The 18415-nt window shown below is 39.8% G+C and overlaps 2 protein-coding genes across 2 annotated transcripts; one reads left to right on the top strand and one right to left on the bottom strand.

Annotated features, from left to right (window-relative positions):
- Positions 1-420: 420 nt before the first annotated feature.
- On the bottom strand, positions 421-18383 carry LOC145497490 (uncharacterized). Its single transcript, XM_081477294.1, has 17 exons — positions 17675-18383; positions 16338-16408; positions 15044-15215; positions 10037-10111; positions 9685-9773; positions 8712-8785; positions 8115-8197; positions 7166-7249; positions 7021-7088; positions 6092-6169; positions 5391-5451; positions 4706-4898; positions 4411-4457; positions 3740-3835; positions 3066-3131; positions 2355-2444; positions 421-1792 (listed from the first exon to the last, which is right to left on the bottom strand). The coding sequence occupies exons 1-17, from the start codon at positions 18062-18064 to the stop codon at positions 1688-1690; spliced, it is 1842 nt and encodes a 613-aa protein (XP_081333420.1). The 5' UTR covers positions 18065-18383; the 3' UTR covers positions 421-1687.
- On the top strand, positions 10118-14651 carry LOC145497496 (QRFP-like peptide receptor). Its single transcript, XM_081477305.1, has one exon. It carries the CDS (start codon positions 12002-12004, stop codon positions 13145-13147), a length of 1146 nt encoding a protein of 381 aa, XP_081333431.1. The 5' UTR covers positions 10118-12001; the 3' UTR covers positions 13148-14651.
- Positions 18384-18415: the final 32 nt, after the last annotated feature.

The following is an 18415-nucleotide window of genomic DNA, read 5'->3' as shown; positions in this document are numbered from 1 at the left end:
TTTGGCAGGAGGAGTTATTGATCAATGATACATTTCATAGAAGAGTTTATTATAAAGAACACTGAGAATCATTATTGAGAATCGTTCCGTGTCATTTACACACCCGTTTCACTTATGATGAAATGAGCGTGTACTGCTATGTACGGATATTGTTTCATAATTTATTTTATGCGAAGATAAACGCGGAAAAAGCACCTAAAAACGAAAAGGCGGGCTTTACAGTCAGGGGCATTTACACTGGGTTCATTTATTTCCGTAACGAGAACTAATACATTACGTAAGATGCTAAGACGCTGGGAGGCGCGGCGGTGGTCTCATGGTTAGTGCATCTCACAGTGCCTCTCTCCACCCAGGTATATAAATGGATACCGGTGTATGTAATGCCGGGGGGTAACCCTGCGATGGACCAGCATACCATCCAGGTGGGGAGTGGGGGGGAGGGGTGGGGTCTAGAAATACTCCTAGTCGCTTCATGCTACTGAAACCGGAATAAGCTCCGGCCTGATGAGCCGCTTGGTTGGTTTACAGACTTTACCTTACCTTTTACCTTAAGATACTAAACAAAGGCGAGGAGAGTCTGAATTCGCCATGCCAATAAATCGAACCGGGAAGAGAAAACGACAATTATGTACATTATTTTGGACAATATATCCCTAGTCAATGAGTCAAAAACGTTTTCTATGGTTGTTTCTCTTACTTACAATGAATGCCTTCTTCACTAGCAAAAATGTAATTACAACTCATCTCAAGCAATTTTGGAAATGAACAACTACCTACCGACGATTTTTCACATCTTCAAGACGGCAAGAAGGTTTCTCTTGCCAAACAGAAGATAGTGGACTTAAATAAAGAAAATTTGTAAATTCAGACCATTCTTATAAATAGGTCAGGCTTTAAAAGCCTCAGAAGCAACATATCAACTCGCACAATTGTGAAAGAACCCAGGCAGTTTTAAAGAATATACCAAGTCTACTAATACGGTATGGTGTTAAGAATTCCTAAGGAATGATCCCCGTTACGTTTGAATTCGAAGCAAACCGTTTATTGCACACGACACGCATGCGCCGCTTGTTTCGAGCATTCTGTTATTTTCGGTTCAATCCTCCGTAGGAAAAAAGATGGCGACTGGTACATTTACCCATAATTCTTAGCGCAGGAAAAATCTAACAACCCTCATAAAAACGTACAGAAAGGTAAGAAAATCTTTAAATCTGGTATACACGATGTTGTTAGTACGCATACAGGGACAAATATTGGAAAAATATAGCTTTCCTTGTGCGTAATGGGATGTGTTAGGTTCGCATCATGCGCATGGTATTGTGGTAGAATGTACAGCCACAGCTCGCCGTGCCAAACGTGCACTCAGTTTCCTGTATTTTCAAACAATAACTAAGTTCTTTGCGCCACAGCACAAAGAGCGGCTTCTGACTGTCAGATAAAAAAAAAGAAAAAAAAAAAAAAAAACCAGTCAAGAAGTCTTAAAATTACGTACGCTGGTTATCCGCTCAGGTATTCACAAAAATACGGAGATAACATTATGTTCACACGTCCTTTACCTTCCAAATTCTACGATTTGAGAGACTCAGAAAGTTATATTATTGTGTTTTTCGTATTCCTTAGCCGAGATTTAAAAATTTTACAAGTTTTCTAACCCTTTGCGTAATTCCAAAATCGATGAAAGTTAATATCATCTAGCGATTACAGTTTGTATAACATCTTGTTTGTATGCATCCCAGTTGATTCTCTCCTGAAGATTTCTCTGCAGCGTCTCTCTGGAAGGGTAAGACCGCACCTAAAATAATGAGGTACAAGAGAACGAATTTCAAAGTTATATGCCACTCAAGTTATTTGACGACTCTTTAATTTTCGCTTGCTAGTCTGAATTTCGTTCATGAACTCGGTTCACGCACGCTGAACAATCAGAGCAAACATGGCATTTTGTCAACGAATTAGAAGCCGACATCAAGCCTCATATGACTTGGCTTCAGCGCGCCTTCTAGCACCTACCGCGTTTGGTCCGGTTGCACGTCTCTGCTTCTTGTTCATTACGTCATTATTTATGTTAGCTGTGATTATTATATCATGTCTTGTTTGCCCCTTCATTTATACCTGATGCTATGGCTACCATAATGACTGGCATTCCGCTGAGTCCAATTTTCCCGCCATATTATCTTGTCGTGTGAGACCCAACCTCGTTCCCAGGGCTTTCCTCGGGAACGAGGTTGGCGCGAGAACCTAATTCCCATGAATTCACTGCTTCAAATTACAAGCGTGATTACTGAACAAGTTTAGCTACATTTCTGACGTTTGAGTAAACGTGTTCCATTGTTTGTGAAAATAAAAATTATACTTACGTTATGTCTAATCCATTTTTTAGTCAGTTCACTTGCTTGATTCATAAAGAATTTTTTGGAAATCATTACACATTCGGCTCCTCGACTGACCTGTCAAAAAAAAAAAAAGAACTGAAGATGACAAGGTTGTACAACAAATACAAAAAAGATGGTCACTTTTTGTGCTCATCATATTTAGCACTGCTGTGCTAAGAGTGTCTCAATGGGGCTTAGTCATAAATCGGGCCAAAACTTTAGACGTTAGGTGTAAAAATGGGAAATTTTTAACCATTGGACGTAAAAAAATATTAACCGTAAAAAAATGTTAGCCGAGAATGTGAAAATCTCAAGATCGTCTTGTCAAGACTTCTCTGTGTCTTGTATTGTGACTTGTAAGCTATAATGGTCTACGGTTATTATAAGAACACCTTTTTCGTCCTGGAATGACCGTAACACCATTCCATTAACAATAAAACTTAATTTTTGACTTTTTAAGACAATGGTGATTAATTTTTAAGATTTCTGTTCATGGTCAGCCAAAATTTTAACCGTTACTATAAATCGAGAAAGAGATTAGAACTGAAAACTTGTTGAAATCCCAACTTATCGGAGACTATTTAAAAGACCAGGAGGATTTGAACCCAGGACCTCCAGATCACAAGTCCAACACCGTAACCACCGAGTCACGCCGCGCCCTTGGCACCTAATAAGTGGTGTACAACACGTACTCACCAGGCTAACGCTGGCTTGCTGGAGAAGTTGAAAATCATCATCGAAATTTAGGAGGGTAGACAGACCCTGAAAAACACCGTAAGCGAAATAAAGATATCAGGAAAACCACTCGCAGGCTTTTCTTAAAATTATATATACAGAAGTCAAGATGTCCTAGCTTTTTGAAGAAAACACTTATAACTGAACTGAACAGAAGATTTAGTATTAATATATACTAAACTCGTTCAAATACCTTAATTCGAGAAAATTATGGGGTTAATTATAGTAATACCACTAGTAACGCTTTATTTATATAACGCTATTTCTATCGCTATCTATCAAAATAAAAACTAGGAATATTAAGAACTAGGAAATAGTTATTTTAAAGGGCCGTCAATTAAAATACTTCGAACAGACGCACCTTTTGACTGTATCATTTCATTTATTAGGCACTACAGGAAACTGACAAGAAGACTCTCTCTTTTGGAGATTTATTCATATTACGGGCCGGTCATGAAAGCATGTCAAAGGGCTACCTTTTTTCACTCAATAAAGGCATACGAAAGGATTACCTTTTCTGTCAAAATGGCATACAAAGGGTAAGGGGTTGGACTCCGGGGTGGAGCCCCCCCCCCCTATAGAACTTTGTGGAGTATCCCAATCCCGGGGGGTTACATCTCGTTAAATATACTCACGAAAACACTTCTGGGGTGCAGTAGACCCAGCTGTACAAATGCTGTTTGTTTTCTGGACTGAAGGTGAGAGTTTGTCGGTACTTCAGTGATAGGAAACTGTTGAAATCAACAACCAAAAAAATTAACTACATTTCAGTTACATTTCAGTAATAAGGACTGTATCAAACATTGTTTGCGAAAACTCATGTTATGTTTCCTGAAACATGTCTATAAGTCTGGATTTATGAAAACAGGGTTAAAGGAAACTCCACGCAGGTGTAGGCGTTACAGTAAAACGATATAAAACTTCAAAGGAATGTCAGTGTTTTTCTCTTCTCTTAACTCTTTCTTTTTGCACTTTTCTCTCTCCTGTTTATTATTTTGTTTTTCTTCGGTTGGAGTGATTTTTGGACCTTCAGGAGTCGTAAAATCTATGTGTGTAGCTCACTTAGTGCTAAAAAACGCACTTTTCTTTGACCACGTCTTCATAAATGCAGTCATATAGACGTATGTGCATCATGGAAATTGGTTGAATTGTAAGAGTGATCCAATAAACGTCAGTTCAGTTACAGGCGAAGAGCCTAAATGTTCTGTAAAAGTTCAAACTTTTTGGACTTAGCCTTTCGCTAGTGGAAGTCAAGAGTGTCAAAAGTCAATGTGAACACCTTCCTAAGACTGAACCAATGTCTTACCACGGGCGGAAGAGATTTCGTTCTTTTTTTCTCAGTTGAATATGATCCTGATAATAAGAAAAAAAGAATCATGTGGTTAGTTAGGTTACAACCCCACAATAAGAATCTCAATTCTCCTAGCGGACTGCTATACACTTGTTTAAAATTACTATTGAGAATTTGTTGATTTATCACGATCTGGACACGATTCTTCCGTGCAATGATCCCCTTGCGTATTCTCAACACCAGTCAACTTTACATTGTATTAATACGAGGACTGAGAAAATGTCTTTTGATCACCATTGAGTAAACTCACCTGTAGTTAGTTGTGTACTGCTTCTCCTTGTCGGCAGACACCTTAATTTGGAAGCGGAATAACTAGATTTTCTGTGACGGTCATCAGTCAGGTTTGCCAGTTTATCGGCTGTTGATAATTCTCCCTTGTTGGGAGGCTTCCTAGATAACCTCGGCTTGGTTATTTCAAGGCTTAGAAGGACTTGGCAAACCCCCTTAAAAAAAAGTTACAACAGTTTCCTTTTCTTACGTTAAAATTTCTTAATCATCTGGCTCTTTTCTCGGTTCAATTGCGCACATAGCTCGGGCGTCTATTTCTGCCTTCCATTTCTGCTAATCTCGCGCCGCTCTTTTAGCTTCGCATCAGACCATGCCGGTCTCATTTGAGTGGGTCTTGGTGTTTCCGTGACTTGCTGTATTCTAAGGTCTTCAAAGTGTACCTGGTACCCAGGAGTTATCTAAAAGTGCCAGCTTCGAAGGCGAGCGATTTGTTTCACGTTACACGCGGGTTTTGGTTTTTCTGTATGTACATGGGTATTTATAAAGAAAGGCTGGCCGGTATTGGCCAAAATCAGTTCGAACTTTTACTTTGTCTGCTGGGGTAGCCAATCACAAAACAGGATTTAGTTCGTCATGTCCGTTGGCGGAGCTAGCTGTACATATAATAAAGAACGTTACAGCTGAAGGGAAGGTCTGGGTAAACTTACCGAGACAATAATGTACAGCCAGTCGGATTTGTTACTGTCTTTAACGATTACAGTTCCTCGTCTGTTAATAGAATACAAAAGCATTGGTCAGCTGAAGGAAGGAGATTCTTGAAACGAAAGAATGCGCGTATAGACAAAAGAAAGAGAGTTCGGAGATAGAGGATGGACGACTGGCGACCCAAGCAATCAAATAACAAAATGTATTGCAATATTAAATTGGTCTTTGTCCGTCCGTTCCCTCAGCCGTCCGACATGCAGTTGGTCACTAAATCAGTCAGTCAGGACGTCGTCAGTCAAACAGCCAGTCTGTCTGTCGGTCGGTCAGCCAGCCAGCCTTCAGTCAGTCAGTAAGTCAGTCACGTAAGTCGGTCAGTTAAACAAACGAACAGTCAGTCGGTCGGTCGATCAATCCGTCGGTCAGTCGGTCGGTTGGTCGGTAGGCCAGTCAGTCAGTCAGTCAGTCAGCCAGCCAGCCAGTCAGTCAGTCAGCCAGTCAGTCAGACAGTCAGTTAGTCAGTCGCGTAAGTCAGTCAGTCAAACAGGCAGTAAGTCGGTCAGTCAGTCCGTCAACAAACAGGCGCCATCAAACCAGCCAACCAAAAGTAATAACTTTTGGGTCAATTTAGGAAGCAGTCAATTACGGGAGAAGAAACCAGCTGACAAACCGTCTCTAAAGTAAGTAGACATTTCGAGTGGCACACCTGAAGTAATTAAAGAGACAATTTTCCGGGTGGGCAAGTAACAGGTCAACAGGCCAATCAGCGAGAAAGTCCAAACTCCTGATAAAAAAGCCAAATTATAAATAATTAATACAAATAGATTAATACAAATATATAATAATTATACAAATAGATATTAGTGAAGGGCAATTAAAGTTTCTATTTAAAACTAAACCAGAACTGCACTTGAAAGGAGCAGGCCAAACGTTTACTCCTGGTCTTACGGGATATCTTCTTGTTTCCGCATCTTGTTCGTCAAACGAAAGTGAAAGAGGAAGTGCTCTGGCGTACCCTTAGGTAACTTGCGATGATAGCATCAAGTTCAGAGGAGAACTGGGTTCAAGTCACGTGACATGACATGCCCCAGAAAGTACAAAGTCTGGAAATTATAGGATGAGCGCAATTCCATTTTTTGTTACCTCAATCTCGCTGTGCATTCGACGATGGACGAGTATTACTTAAGACGGATTCCGCTCAAAGTTCGAGCAATAAGTGCAAAAATTATTCACTAAAAATCTACTCATAGCACGGTAACGTTTCGAATACAATTGAAAACAACTCACTTTAGTTCATTTCTCTGAGTGACCCCGCGATTAAATTCTCAAGCATTCTCAAGAAAGTTAATGTGAAACCTCGTAAGAATGCTTCAAGCGTGTGTTATTGTGTTTTTAACTGACGCGAAACCTCTATTTTAATTGAAATATGGATAACTTCAAGTTCAATTTTCTCTCGCCGGGTCAGCTTTAGAGCTTAAGTCTCGATAGGTTCTTCTTAACTGTATCCAAAATATTACCATGCCATGAGGTTTTTTTCTTCGGTTAATTTTTGCCATCATTGCTCGAATGTTCTGCGGAAATCATCTTAATTTTTTTTCTTATACAACGCAGAGACCAAGAAAATTGCGACCTTACCTACAAAATTTTAGATGTGCTGGTTCCTCTCCCGTCTTGGTCTGGCCCATGAAAATTCTCTGATAATCCTAAAACGAAGGAAGGAAACTTTTCTAGCGAGGACGTTTGTCATTTTTAATTTTTAGAGATTCGATGCCATGCTTACCTCCTTTCCTATCACTAGTAGTTGAACAGGATCGTTGCTGACAACGGATGCCGTCCTGCGGCAGTTTTTCAGAATGGCAGTTTCCTATGAGAAAAGGTAAACGAGTTTTAGTCATTCAAGTGAATTAAAAGGAGTATCCTTTTATCCCGTTATCTAACGTGATAAAGGAGATACAGTTGGACCCCGCTAATTCGAACTCGGTTATTTCAAATTCTCCGTTATTTCTTACTTAAAAACATTTCTCTTGGATTTGCCTTTCAGTCATTTACTATCTGCTATTTCGAACTCCCGCTATTTCAAATTTTCTGCAGTCGTTTCCCCTGCGAGTTCGAAATAGCGAGATTCAACAGCACATGGGTGCAATGACTGCGCATGTTCACGTTTTCAATGCTGTCATCAGTTTTGTTCAACATTGTTTGTTATTCCAGGGTTATTTTAAAAAGAAAGAAATTATCCTAATTCCTAAATGCTACTTTTCATTAATGATCTTACTTTGAACTCGCCAGTTACAGTAATTTTATCTATTTGGAATGCGGAGGGGGCAGGGGGAGCTGGGAGGTTTCTGTACTTCCAACATTTTTCAAAATATTTTTTGCGGGGGTGTCCACTTATTTTTCGGGGAATATATTCTAAAACATTGCCGTATTTCGGCCCGCAGCATAAATGTGGGCATAATATACCCTGATACCGCATTATTCGCATAAAAAGAGAGATATGTTCATAATCGATGTTTTGATTTGATTTGTTACAATAACGGTATTTTCTCGAGAAACTCTACGGGCCCAGTGTATGAATAACACCACGTGACTATCGTGACAGCGCCATGACGGTTTATCGTGTTGCTGAGTAACCACTCTCTAAGTGAAACTGCGGGCCTCAAACAGTTGGGCCTCAAGCAGTACTCGTTCCTCTTATTGTGAATAAAAAGTAAAGAGCATTGTATACTTACCCCAAAACTAGAGCCTCTCTTCAGTGTGGCTAGGGACGTGAACGGAGAATCCTTAGTTGGGTCATTTTCCGATAGCACTGTCACTAGAATATAAATAATAACAACCGTAAGGATCAAAAATTTTATTTTCGTTAGGTCAGTAATAACGAAGGAAAAGTTGTGCTAATAGCAAATTAAAACAGACTTTATTGCTACCATACTGTGCGTGTCTCCCCAATCCAACACGAATTTTTCCCTTTGACTCGAGCTCGAATATACACAGCAACAACGAGCTCACGTTAAACACGGACGATGTACGGATACGAGAAGATATGCTACGAACAGAAGACAGGTGATGTACTCTGTACAAGCTTTTGGATTCCGTGTGGTTTACAGGTACAATAATTAATGGAGATTGTTCAATCTCATCACAGGTTTCATCTTTGGTTATCATTCGTATAAAACAACGTAATTAATTCACTGCAAGATACGATGTATAAAAGGGAAGCTTCCTGTATAGCTTCTGAAAGTAGGTGGTAGCTAAATGTATAGATACATATGTATGTGAAGCCGCCAGTTACACAGGTAAAAAAAATTAATAACGTATCTTTTGCTTACCAGTTCCATTTATGAGAAAATAAAAGCTCTCTGCTACGTGATCTTGTTTTATAATAATTTTATTCGCAGGAAGGCTGAAAAAAGAAAAAGGTATATGGACGTGAGAAAAAGTAGTCAGATACGACTTAACCAAACCCTACTCATGCATATTAGTTCAGTCCTGAACTCTCCTTTGCCCCCGCCCCATGTAGGGGTTCAACCGGGCGGGAAGGGGGTGGAGGCAGGGAGAGTTCAGGGACTGGCCAATGCTTAGATGTGCACCAAAGTAGACGCAAACTTCTCAACGTCTGGTCGTCAATCACAAGTGAACAGAACTCTTATTGTTAACTTATGGTAATAAAAGTTGCAGGCGCAGGGGCACTGAGATGTCTATGCTTTTTGGACATCTTGCACGCTCTCTCAAGTAAGCTCAGTGCGGCTTCCCAGCAAAACGTTAAGTTATCTTATCTTGTCTTATCTTAAACTTCCCTGTGCACAAGGTACCTAGGGACATTTCCGGGGAGGCACTCCGTTATATGGGCTATATAGGTATGTGCGAACCCTAAGGGTATGGTTTTTGACCCGTTTTGGTCATAAATAGGGGGTCGATTTCAGCCATTTTGATCATTAATAGGGTATTGTTTTTGCACTCTAGTCTTCAATTGGGCATTTTTTTTTTTTGGAAGAAGCTACTTTTTCATCATTATCGATAAGACCGAACAACAAAAGCCCTTTACTATGCCTTTAACATCGGTCTGAACTAGGGAACTAAGTATAAGGCAGGTCTGAAACAGGGTATTGATGTAGGGTCAGGTCATAAATAGGGCATTGAAATTCACAGATTTTGGTCATAAATAGGGTAACGTTTTTGGGAAGCGGGCCGCACACCCCCACCCAATTTTTCTCACAGTATCCCCCCGGGGACATTTCGTGACCGAGATCTATTATTTCATCCATAATTTCTCGGGTGATTAAAGCAACTAAAGTACTATACCTTTGTAGCCAGGCAACTTTACACACGTCTTGTTGCATATGGAGAGGAAGCTCAGAAAATGATTCCAAGGTTTGAAGAGCGTATAATATCTGAGTGACGTCAAAATAATGAAAGTCAGCTTAAGGAAAATTAGCGCAACGATGTGACTTGATTTCCATTGTCTGACAGCCTTTAAACGATTGTTTAATCCTACTTTAGTAAAGCTTTGACATCTGGGAGTGTCTTAAGACAGAATTCTCGCTCTCTCAAGTGAGTGATATGATCTTGTCAGTGCTACGAAAATTGCTGGACCTGAAGGGAGTCCTAAGACACACACGGCTTGAGAAAGAGTAAATTGAGGATGAAAACTCACGGTTTGGAGTTGGTCGCTTGTCCGTTCCTCTGGCCTTGAGCTCAGCAGTTGTTTGACTTCCTTACTAATCTTAACCTGTAAATGAAATCAACGAAAATCAAAGCCCATTCGGGAGTGAAAACACGTCACCAGTTGTATTTACTTTTCTTACAACTGTTCCAATTTGCCGAAGGCTTTACTAAAAACTAAATCTCCCCTTTGCGCTATTGTTTGTTCTGGAACTACTTGCTTCGCTCATTTATGTCCTGCAACTGGAGGTTTGAGCAATTTGTGTACGTTTTTATGTGGTTAAGACTAACGCAGAGAAAAACAAGCTTCATTCGACCGGGAATATCAACGTCAAAACAACAACACTCTTAGTCCATTTACAAAACATGGGCGAAAAGGAAAAGACAACCAAGGGCGTTATAAAGCAAAAGAAATGAACAAATATGGGATTTGCGAGCGAAGTGAGCAAAAGTATAGATTTATTTCGGTCCCCACCCCCTACCCTGTCAAGTCTTCCGTTTTGCGCTGGCGTCCAGTTCGCTCGCGATTCTGTCCGCGCGTTCAACGATCGAATAGTAAAGACGAGAAAATAGAGTGCTGTGAACAGTCTACACACTTTACTCTCACAGTGCCTCTCTTCACCCAGGTGTATAAATGGGTACCGGCGAAATTAATGCTGGGGTAACCCTGCGATGGACCAGCATCCCATCCAGGGGGAAGTAGAAATATTTCTAGTCGCTTTATTCTACAGAAACCGGGTTAAGCTGCGGCCTGATGGGCCACTTGGCTCGTATGCGAACTTTACCTTTACCTTGCCTATTCTTTACCTTACAAATCTTGCTTAAATGAGGCCTGTGTTTTGAGGTAAAGAGAAAGAAATTTCCCAGCCAGGAGGACTGAGATCTAGCCGGTCAAACCCTTAGTTCAGTATTGCGCGCATTGAGTGCATTCAAACGTTTCTGACAGTTTTCCGATTGTTATTTTTATTCTTATTGATATTTTATTATTATTATTATTATTATTACTACTATGATTGTCATTGTCACTGTCATCATTATCATTATTATTACCATTATTATTATTATTATTATTATTATTATATTATTATTATTGTTATTGTTATTATTATTATTATCATTATTATTTCGCTGGGTTTTATTCATGATGAAGCAGATGCATAACAAAGGATATATAAAATAGTTTCTGAGTGTATTTCTCAGGTGAACGAGTTTCTCTGCCTTTTCTCCTCTCGTGCGCACCCGAACGCTTTGCCAGTTGACAAACATCACCGACAAGTCCGCATTTCTCGTCTTCCAAAATCTCCAACGTTTTTTGGTAAAATTCAAAATAATTTGGTAAATTGGCGGTGCACTGAAGAAACATCGAAATAGATAGCCTTATTTTCAAAGTAAATTTCTTATCTTTTTACAAATTTCTATAGTCTGATCATATCGCAATCAATTGCGCTTGCGACATTGGCTAAACGGCGTCTTCTATAAATAGAAACAATGTGTTTAATTATTTTATACCGCTTCCCTACAACCATAGAAACAAAACTTTTTGGCTCAGCTTTTTTTCTTTTAATTGTGCCTGTCGTATACTGAATTAGTATACAAACAGATCCCTCACCGTTTTTTATTCCTTCAACATGAGATTTTTAATTACATATGTCGGAAGGATGATGAATTATATCTATGATAAAACGTGTCAATGAAGTCAATTGAAGATTTTCATTAAATAAATGAACTGTTGTGCTTTACACAAAGAAGTTCCTATTTTCTCATTCACCTTTGTAAACGGAAGGAATCCTGTCGCGGGTTGCTTTCTTTTGTTAACGATAAAGGATGGAAAATTAATTGCATAGGTTTTAACATATATCCTTGAACCAACATTTCTGATTAAATTGTTGTGAAGTTTATCTTCGTTTAAGGAAGTGCCACTAGCGCTCCGGTTGAAAAGCATAGTAGCAGATCGATCATGTCATTGAGAAACAACACCACGTTTCAAGTAACCGCCAACGAAACTACACTGGGCCAACAAAACACGGTGTGTATCTTTACCAGTGATTCGACTGTAGAGAAAATTTCCAAACTTTGGACGTATTGTGTTATTTTGCTGGGCAGCTTTTTCGGGAACGCGTTTATAATCGCCATCGTCTACAAGCACCGAGATTTACACAAAACAATTAACTATTTCATCGTGAACATGGCTGTGTCGGATTTGATTTTTCCGCTCTTAGTATTGCCAGTTCAAATAAGAAGAATACAAGCCGACTCACAGGATTGGCCAATCAACGGTATCTTTGGGTTGATGTTTTGCAAGTTGTGCTATTTCGCAAGTCTAGTGTCCATGCATGTTTCTGCTCAAAGTTTGGTGTGGATTGCAATTGATAGATTTGTCGCCGTGGTTTTTCCATTAAAACTTGGCCTTATTTCGAAAGAGATTCGCACAATAGCTATTGTTTCAATGTGGATTTTTGCAGGCTTTCTCCACTCTCCATCGCTAATAGTTGTGGAACTTGTGGTAACTGCCAGTGGTATGGTTTGTAAGGAAGTGGACTCAGAATCAGTTTTCTCTGACCAAGAGGCCATAACAACATATTTGTCGCTTCAGTTTACTTTCTTGTATATAGGACCCTTATTTTCAATAACCATTTTGTACACTGCGATAGCAATTGCTTTAAAAAAGCGGAACAAAGCCCTCGCGAACACCGAACCAAATGTAAAACGAAGTCAGTCTATGAGGAACCGAAGACAAGCTATGCTAATGGCGGTTGTTATCATGGTGTTGTATTACATTTGTGTTATACCCCACACTTTACTTCATTTCGAACCCTTCTGGAGACCTTCTTGTGCCTTTCTACGAGTACTAAATTTCATGGCAAGTTTCTCGATTTACTCATCTTCTATTGTCAATCCAACAATTTGTCTGACATTTGTTAGAAGCTATCGTCGTGGATTGAGAAACATTTTATGTCCCTGCAGCAGATTGCCGAAAGAAAAGATGACGAAACCGCGCGGGCAGATAACTCTAAAAGAGATTAAAAATCTAACTAAAGAAAGCCGTCCTCGACATTCCAAGGACTCAGAAAGTGACAAAGAAATATTGGACACTGCTTTGTAGAGATAAATATAATTAAGCACTTTCCGAAAAATGTAAATGGGAAAGGAAGAGAAAATGGAACTGAAATTCGCGGTAAGAATATTTAAAGCGAACTAAAAAAACACATACTCGCCAGTTTGTTTTCAGAGTAGCGCCGTTCTACATCATTTCATTGACATTACAGCGGACTTTAGAACAAAGAAAACGAAGTTTGGAAAGGTGATTATACCACAATAAAACCAATTTCAAACCGGGATTTTAAGTCGAATAAGAAGCGTTCGTGTACTTGCTTATTCACTGCCTAGTCTTTCATTGACTATCTTCAATTATGCACTGGATTTTAATTATTTTCATGCATTCTTATTTCCGATCCGTTATTTCTCATCACAACAGTTTACAGCAGGATAAAAAAAATATATATTATGAAATTCGTCTTTAGCGAGTATGTTGTTTACATTATTCAACAGACCGAAAGAACCTTATGCAGCTAAGATCCACTACTCAATAGCACATTACTGTTATATGTTTGCTCTATGCCAAAAGGGAATACTTTTTCTATTGAGTTGGTCTTAATCACTTTTTGCGATGTGAAATTTCTTTCTCTGTATGAGGTCAAGGAAATTATTTCCTTGTTTGTAAAAGGTAGGCTGATAAATAATACACGGCTTCGATTAGCAATATAGGAATAAGATATTTTGACTTGAAATTCAGGCTAGTGAGAATCGAGAACAAAATACTGTTGTGATTGGCTGGCGAAAATGGACTTTAATGTGAAGTGTATATAAAATAATTCATATTTGAACTGCGGTTGTAGATGAAAGTGAAGAATGATCATCGCAGTAAATTTTCCAATTTCAGCAATTGGAAAGAAGAAGCCTGAAAAAAATCAGGACTTCAACGGGATTCGAACCCGTGACCTCGGAGAATACCGGTACGATGCTCTACCAACTGAGCTATGAAGCCACACATTGGGAGCGAGGTCAATATATATATCAATATATAGCTCAGTTGGTAGAGCATCGCACCGGTATTTCGCGGAGGTCACGGGTTCGAATCCCGTTAAAGCCCTGATTTTTTTCAGGCTTCTTCGTTCCAATTGCTGAAATTGGAAAATTTACTGCGATGATCATTCTTCACTTTGAAAATGGACTTTGTTCACTGGAAGTTAATAATATATTTGAGATCTTGTTTTCTTGAATCATAATTCAGAGCTCCCTTATGGGAAGTACAAGCCTGTTCTTACGTGATTGCGGTATTTGTGTGTCTGGGATCAAAAAAGACGTTCTTTACAGAAAAAAGCTCCTTATTAGAGGTTGCAAATGTACTTGTACGGTGAGGTATGTTAGTATGTGACCGTGGACCACGACTGAGGGGCTCCTAAGAGGCAATACGTACATGTTCCCTTCATCCACTACAAGTTTATCATATTCTCCCTTCTTCTTCATTAACAAATTCGATTTTTTTTCACGAATTTTTTGCCAATGTTTCCGTAGATACAATATATTTTTATCTACTGCTCCCTTGAAATAACTTACACGTGACCTTGTTCCTCTAAGCCCCTGGGAGGGACTCTTGGCCTGCTGTTCCTTAACGAACTGTCCCAAAGAATCTGAGGTGGAGATACATGAAGGTACACTAAATCCACCAAATCCTTTACCTTCTTAAGGTGAAGTCTGCATGCAAGCCATTTGGCCCATCAGGCCGGCGCTTATCTCCGATTGCTGTATCATGACGCGACTAGGGGTATTTCTACTCCCCCATGGATGAATGCTAGTCCATCGCAGGGTTACCCCCAGCATTAAATTCGCTGGTACCCATTTGTACACCTGGGTGGAGAGAGGCACTGTGACAGTAAAGTGTCTTGCCCAAGAACACAACACAATGAACCCGACCCCACAATGAACTATATTTCATTACCTCTTTATTCGCCTTGAATTGCTTTGGATCAAACACTGGTGCTGCACTTGAGAAGCCAGGTTTGTCGTGATGGATGTTAGTTAGGTGTTTCTCTCTTGTTGTCATGTATCCTTCCATAATCTCAAGAAACGACTTACAGATTCCTTCCTGATGAAAAATGGCTTTGGGGTTACTGGGAAAACAAACAAACAAACAAAAAAAAAAAACAAAGATCATGTTATTTATCTAAAGCCACGTTTCATTTTAAATTCATTGCTCTGCTCCTATAAGCTATCGAATATCGTCTTCTCTTTCCGAAAAAAAAAAATTCCTAGGGACCAAGGCAGAAACACTTGCAGAAAAAAGAGCAGGATTTTTTGCTGCTGTTTGTTTACTTGTTTTATTTTGTCTGGTAAATCTTTCGTTGAAGCATTCGAATGGTTTCTCATTCTTATTATCCAATCAAAAGCTAGCGCCAGCATTCTCGAGTACTTCATAAAACAGTCACGCCAGCATGGCCCAATAAAGATATCCATTTCGTATTGCTTAGCAACTTCGAGGGCTAAGGGCAATTATTGGAGATAAGACAGGCACTTCTTTTCCCCGCTAACAACTCCATTTGCCGCAGTTTCGAATTTACCTCAGAGGAATTATTTGTAATGATTACATTTTCGTCCTAGAGTGGCAGGTGCAAAATCGAAATACGGGAGTATTATATTATATTTTGCAGTGGTTAACTTCCTAAAATTACTATTTTTCCAAGCTTGAAACTCTACATGGATTAAGTGCAAGCTGAAACGAGGTCAAATCACGATTGTGTATCACGGCTCAATTACTAGCCGCTGTTTAGGAAAGGAGTCCACGGAGAGGAATCTTGACAGGACTCAAGAGAGCAGCGGAAATCGAACCCAATAAGAATCACTATTTTGAAGTTTAATACCACCAGAGTCAAGTGAATCCGGTGGTGACACAGAATCATATCTTGTAGTAGGGTATCATTATGCAATTTTGCAGTATACAATATTACATAACAGTCTTCATTACAGTAAATGCTTTATTTTTGTGAAAACTGCAGAGATGACGATTAAACAGCAAAACCCAACAGAGGTATTTACAAGTTTAAACTTAAATCGTTTGGTTGGATGCCATACATGTCATAGCCTGCTTACATACATTCTTCTCCCCATCCTCCTCGTCCTCGCCGATGTTTGTTTTTAGGGGAGGGAGCGGATGTAAACAGGCTATGCGGATGCACGTTCAAGAGGGATACTGAACCAGTACAGTAAGTGTATTAATCAGTCCTATGACGGCAAACCTTTGGCATGCACGTCCAAGGCGTATGACAACCATGACTAGTCTTGCTAATCTTCTGAAGCACTCCAGTGGCTGTGGAAATAAAGCGGACCGAAAAAATAAACAATCATTACGATTTGATGAGCGCGGATTTGAAATGCCGGACTTCCGTAGTAATTTCGCAGCTGTTCAAATTGTTCTCACAGAATATTCTTACATACATGGTCAGGACTGTTAGCTTGTTTGAATTAGGGGTTTCAGCAAGCTACAGCCTTGGTCAATTTAAATGGAAGATGGATCACCCCTTCCCCATTTCAATAGCGTGAGTTTATCATTGGTTAGGGGGGAGGGGAGGTTTCATTTCTAATTATAGTCCGACCGAGACTGTAGGTTGGGAACCTTTGTAATCTGTGATTAGGCTCGTACCTTGAGATCTACAAACTAGATCAAATTTTTTTTTTCTGTTTAGCCGAATTGCAACTAATGAAACGAACCTCCGTCTTGCCCTCGCTACACCTTAATTGAAGTTTACGGTAATCTGCACACCATGTGTTTAAGTGGTATATCCCCGCCCGCCCGGCCGCCCAAACGCCACCACCCTCCCCCCTTCCCCGGGTCTATATCAGACTGTGACAGACAAGCGGAAAGGACTACCATAGCTAAACACCCTAAACTCGTGACTAAAAACCTTAACTGACCTGCCTAAGTAAGTTTTATTGAGAACAGGACGAGCAGAATAACTTTTGGAAACACGACTTGGTTGCAAGAAGAAGCTAACTGCCTCTTAGTTAATTTAATGTTGCGTGCTTGTTAGTGTCGAATCTCCGAGTAAAATGCAAGAAACAGGCACATTTCAGATGGCCACCGAAGTGGCGGCATATTGCTTTACAGATATCAAACTACCTCACAGTATGTTCATCCCTTTTTGTTGACATGATAATTACGTCAAGTACTTTCAAATCATGGTCAACTCTTCGGAAAGAGTCGATTGCTCTTTGTAGAACATCTCTCCTTCTGCAGCATGATGAAATTAGGCAAACCGATGCACACTTTCGAACTGATTTACTCGCAAAAAGTGTTCACGTCATTGAATTTTCCAACTCCGACTTTGAGTTTTACAACTGACAGGCTATAATAAAAGATATCATTTGGAATATTTCCTTATAGCTTTAAATAAACAGTTATTTCCTCAGTGATCCTCAATGATTAATTTCCGTGTATAAACACGATCAAAAGGCGGCTCTCACAGGATCCAGTTCAAATCTTAACGATCTGTAAAAAAAAAGAGGTTTACGAAACAAAACGCGATACCTGCCTCTTAATTATTTGTGATAATTCTAGGCTTTTGACTGAACTCACCTCGAAATGAATACTCGAAGCGTTGGCTTTGTTTAGACTTATTTTCCTCCATCTTTTGATACACAACCGAAGATTTTCGTTTCTAGATCCAAACGATTGACTGGATTCATCGCCGTTCATTGCTAAGCTCCCTGGCGCTGTTCGTGTTGGCTCCGGTGGCTCTTTGATCGTTGGAAGACTCTGAAGACTTTGATGCCGAAGGACAACGGGACGAGAATGCAAACGAGATTTAGAGTTTTTAGCGCGGTCACGATCGCCGAGTGCCGCCGGAGTCTCCACTTCGTTGGTATTAGAAACGCTTTTTAAAGCATTCGATTCCCACCAGCTTTGATTTTCGCGTTTTACAAACCAATTTGATTTCTTTTCAAATGCTGGAAGCACTGTCGCCATTACTGGGCGCAGATAAACCCTTGTTTGACTCTCAATATAGAGAGCTGGTATTAAATACAACCTCACGTCGCTAGGCAAGAGATAAAAGCGGACAAGCCTGCGAAATCTGAGTCAAAAAAAAGTTGGTCCCTTTGACCTCACGACATCTAATACCCACCGGAATTTCAGCTCTTAATAAAGAAAACGCATTACGATGGCTTATGCATGAAAAACAACTGCTATAAACGAAAGAATGTAGTCTTGATTTAAAATCACTTACAATTCCCTCGCCAAAGCTCCGAAAATGAATAACGTTACATTCGTTGCAAAAACTCTCGTGCCAGTTCTCTTTGTGTCACAGCAAATATCACG

Source organism: Orbicella franksi, chromosome 9, assembly GCF_964199315.1.
Source record: "Orbicella franksi chromosome 9, jaOrbFran1.1, whole genome shotgun sequence".
Lineage (NCBI taxonomy): Eukaryota > Metazoa > Cnidaria > Anthozoa > Scleractinia > Merulinidae > Orbicella > Orbicella franksi.
This window is presented reverse-complemented; position numbering and strand designations above follow the sequence as displayed.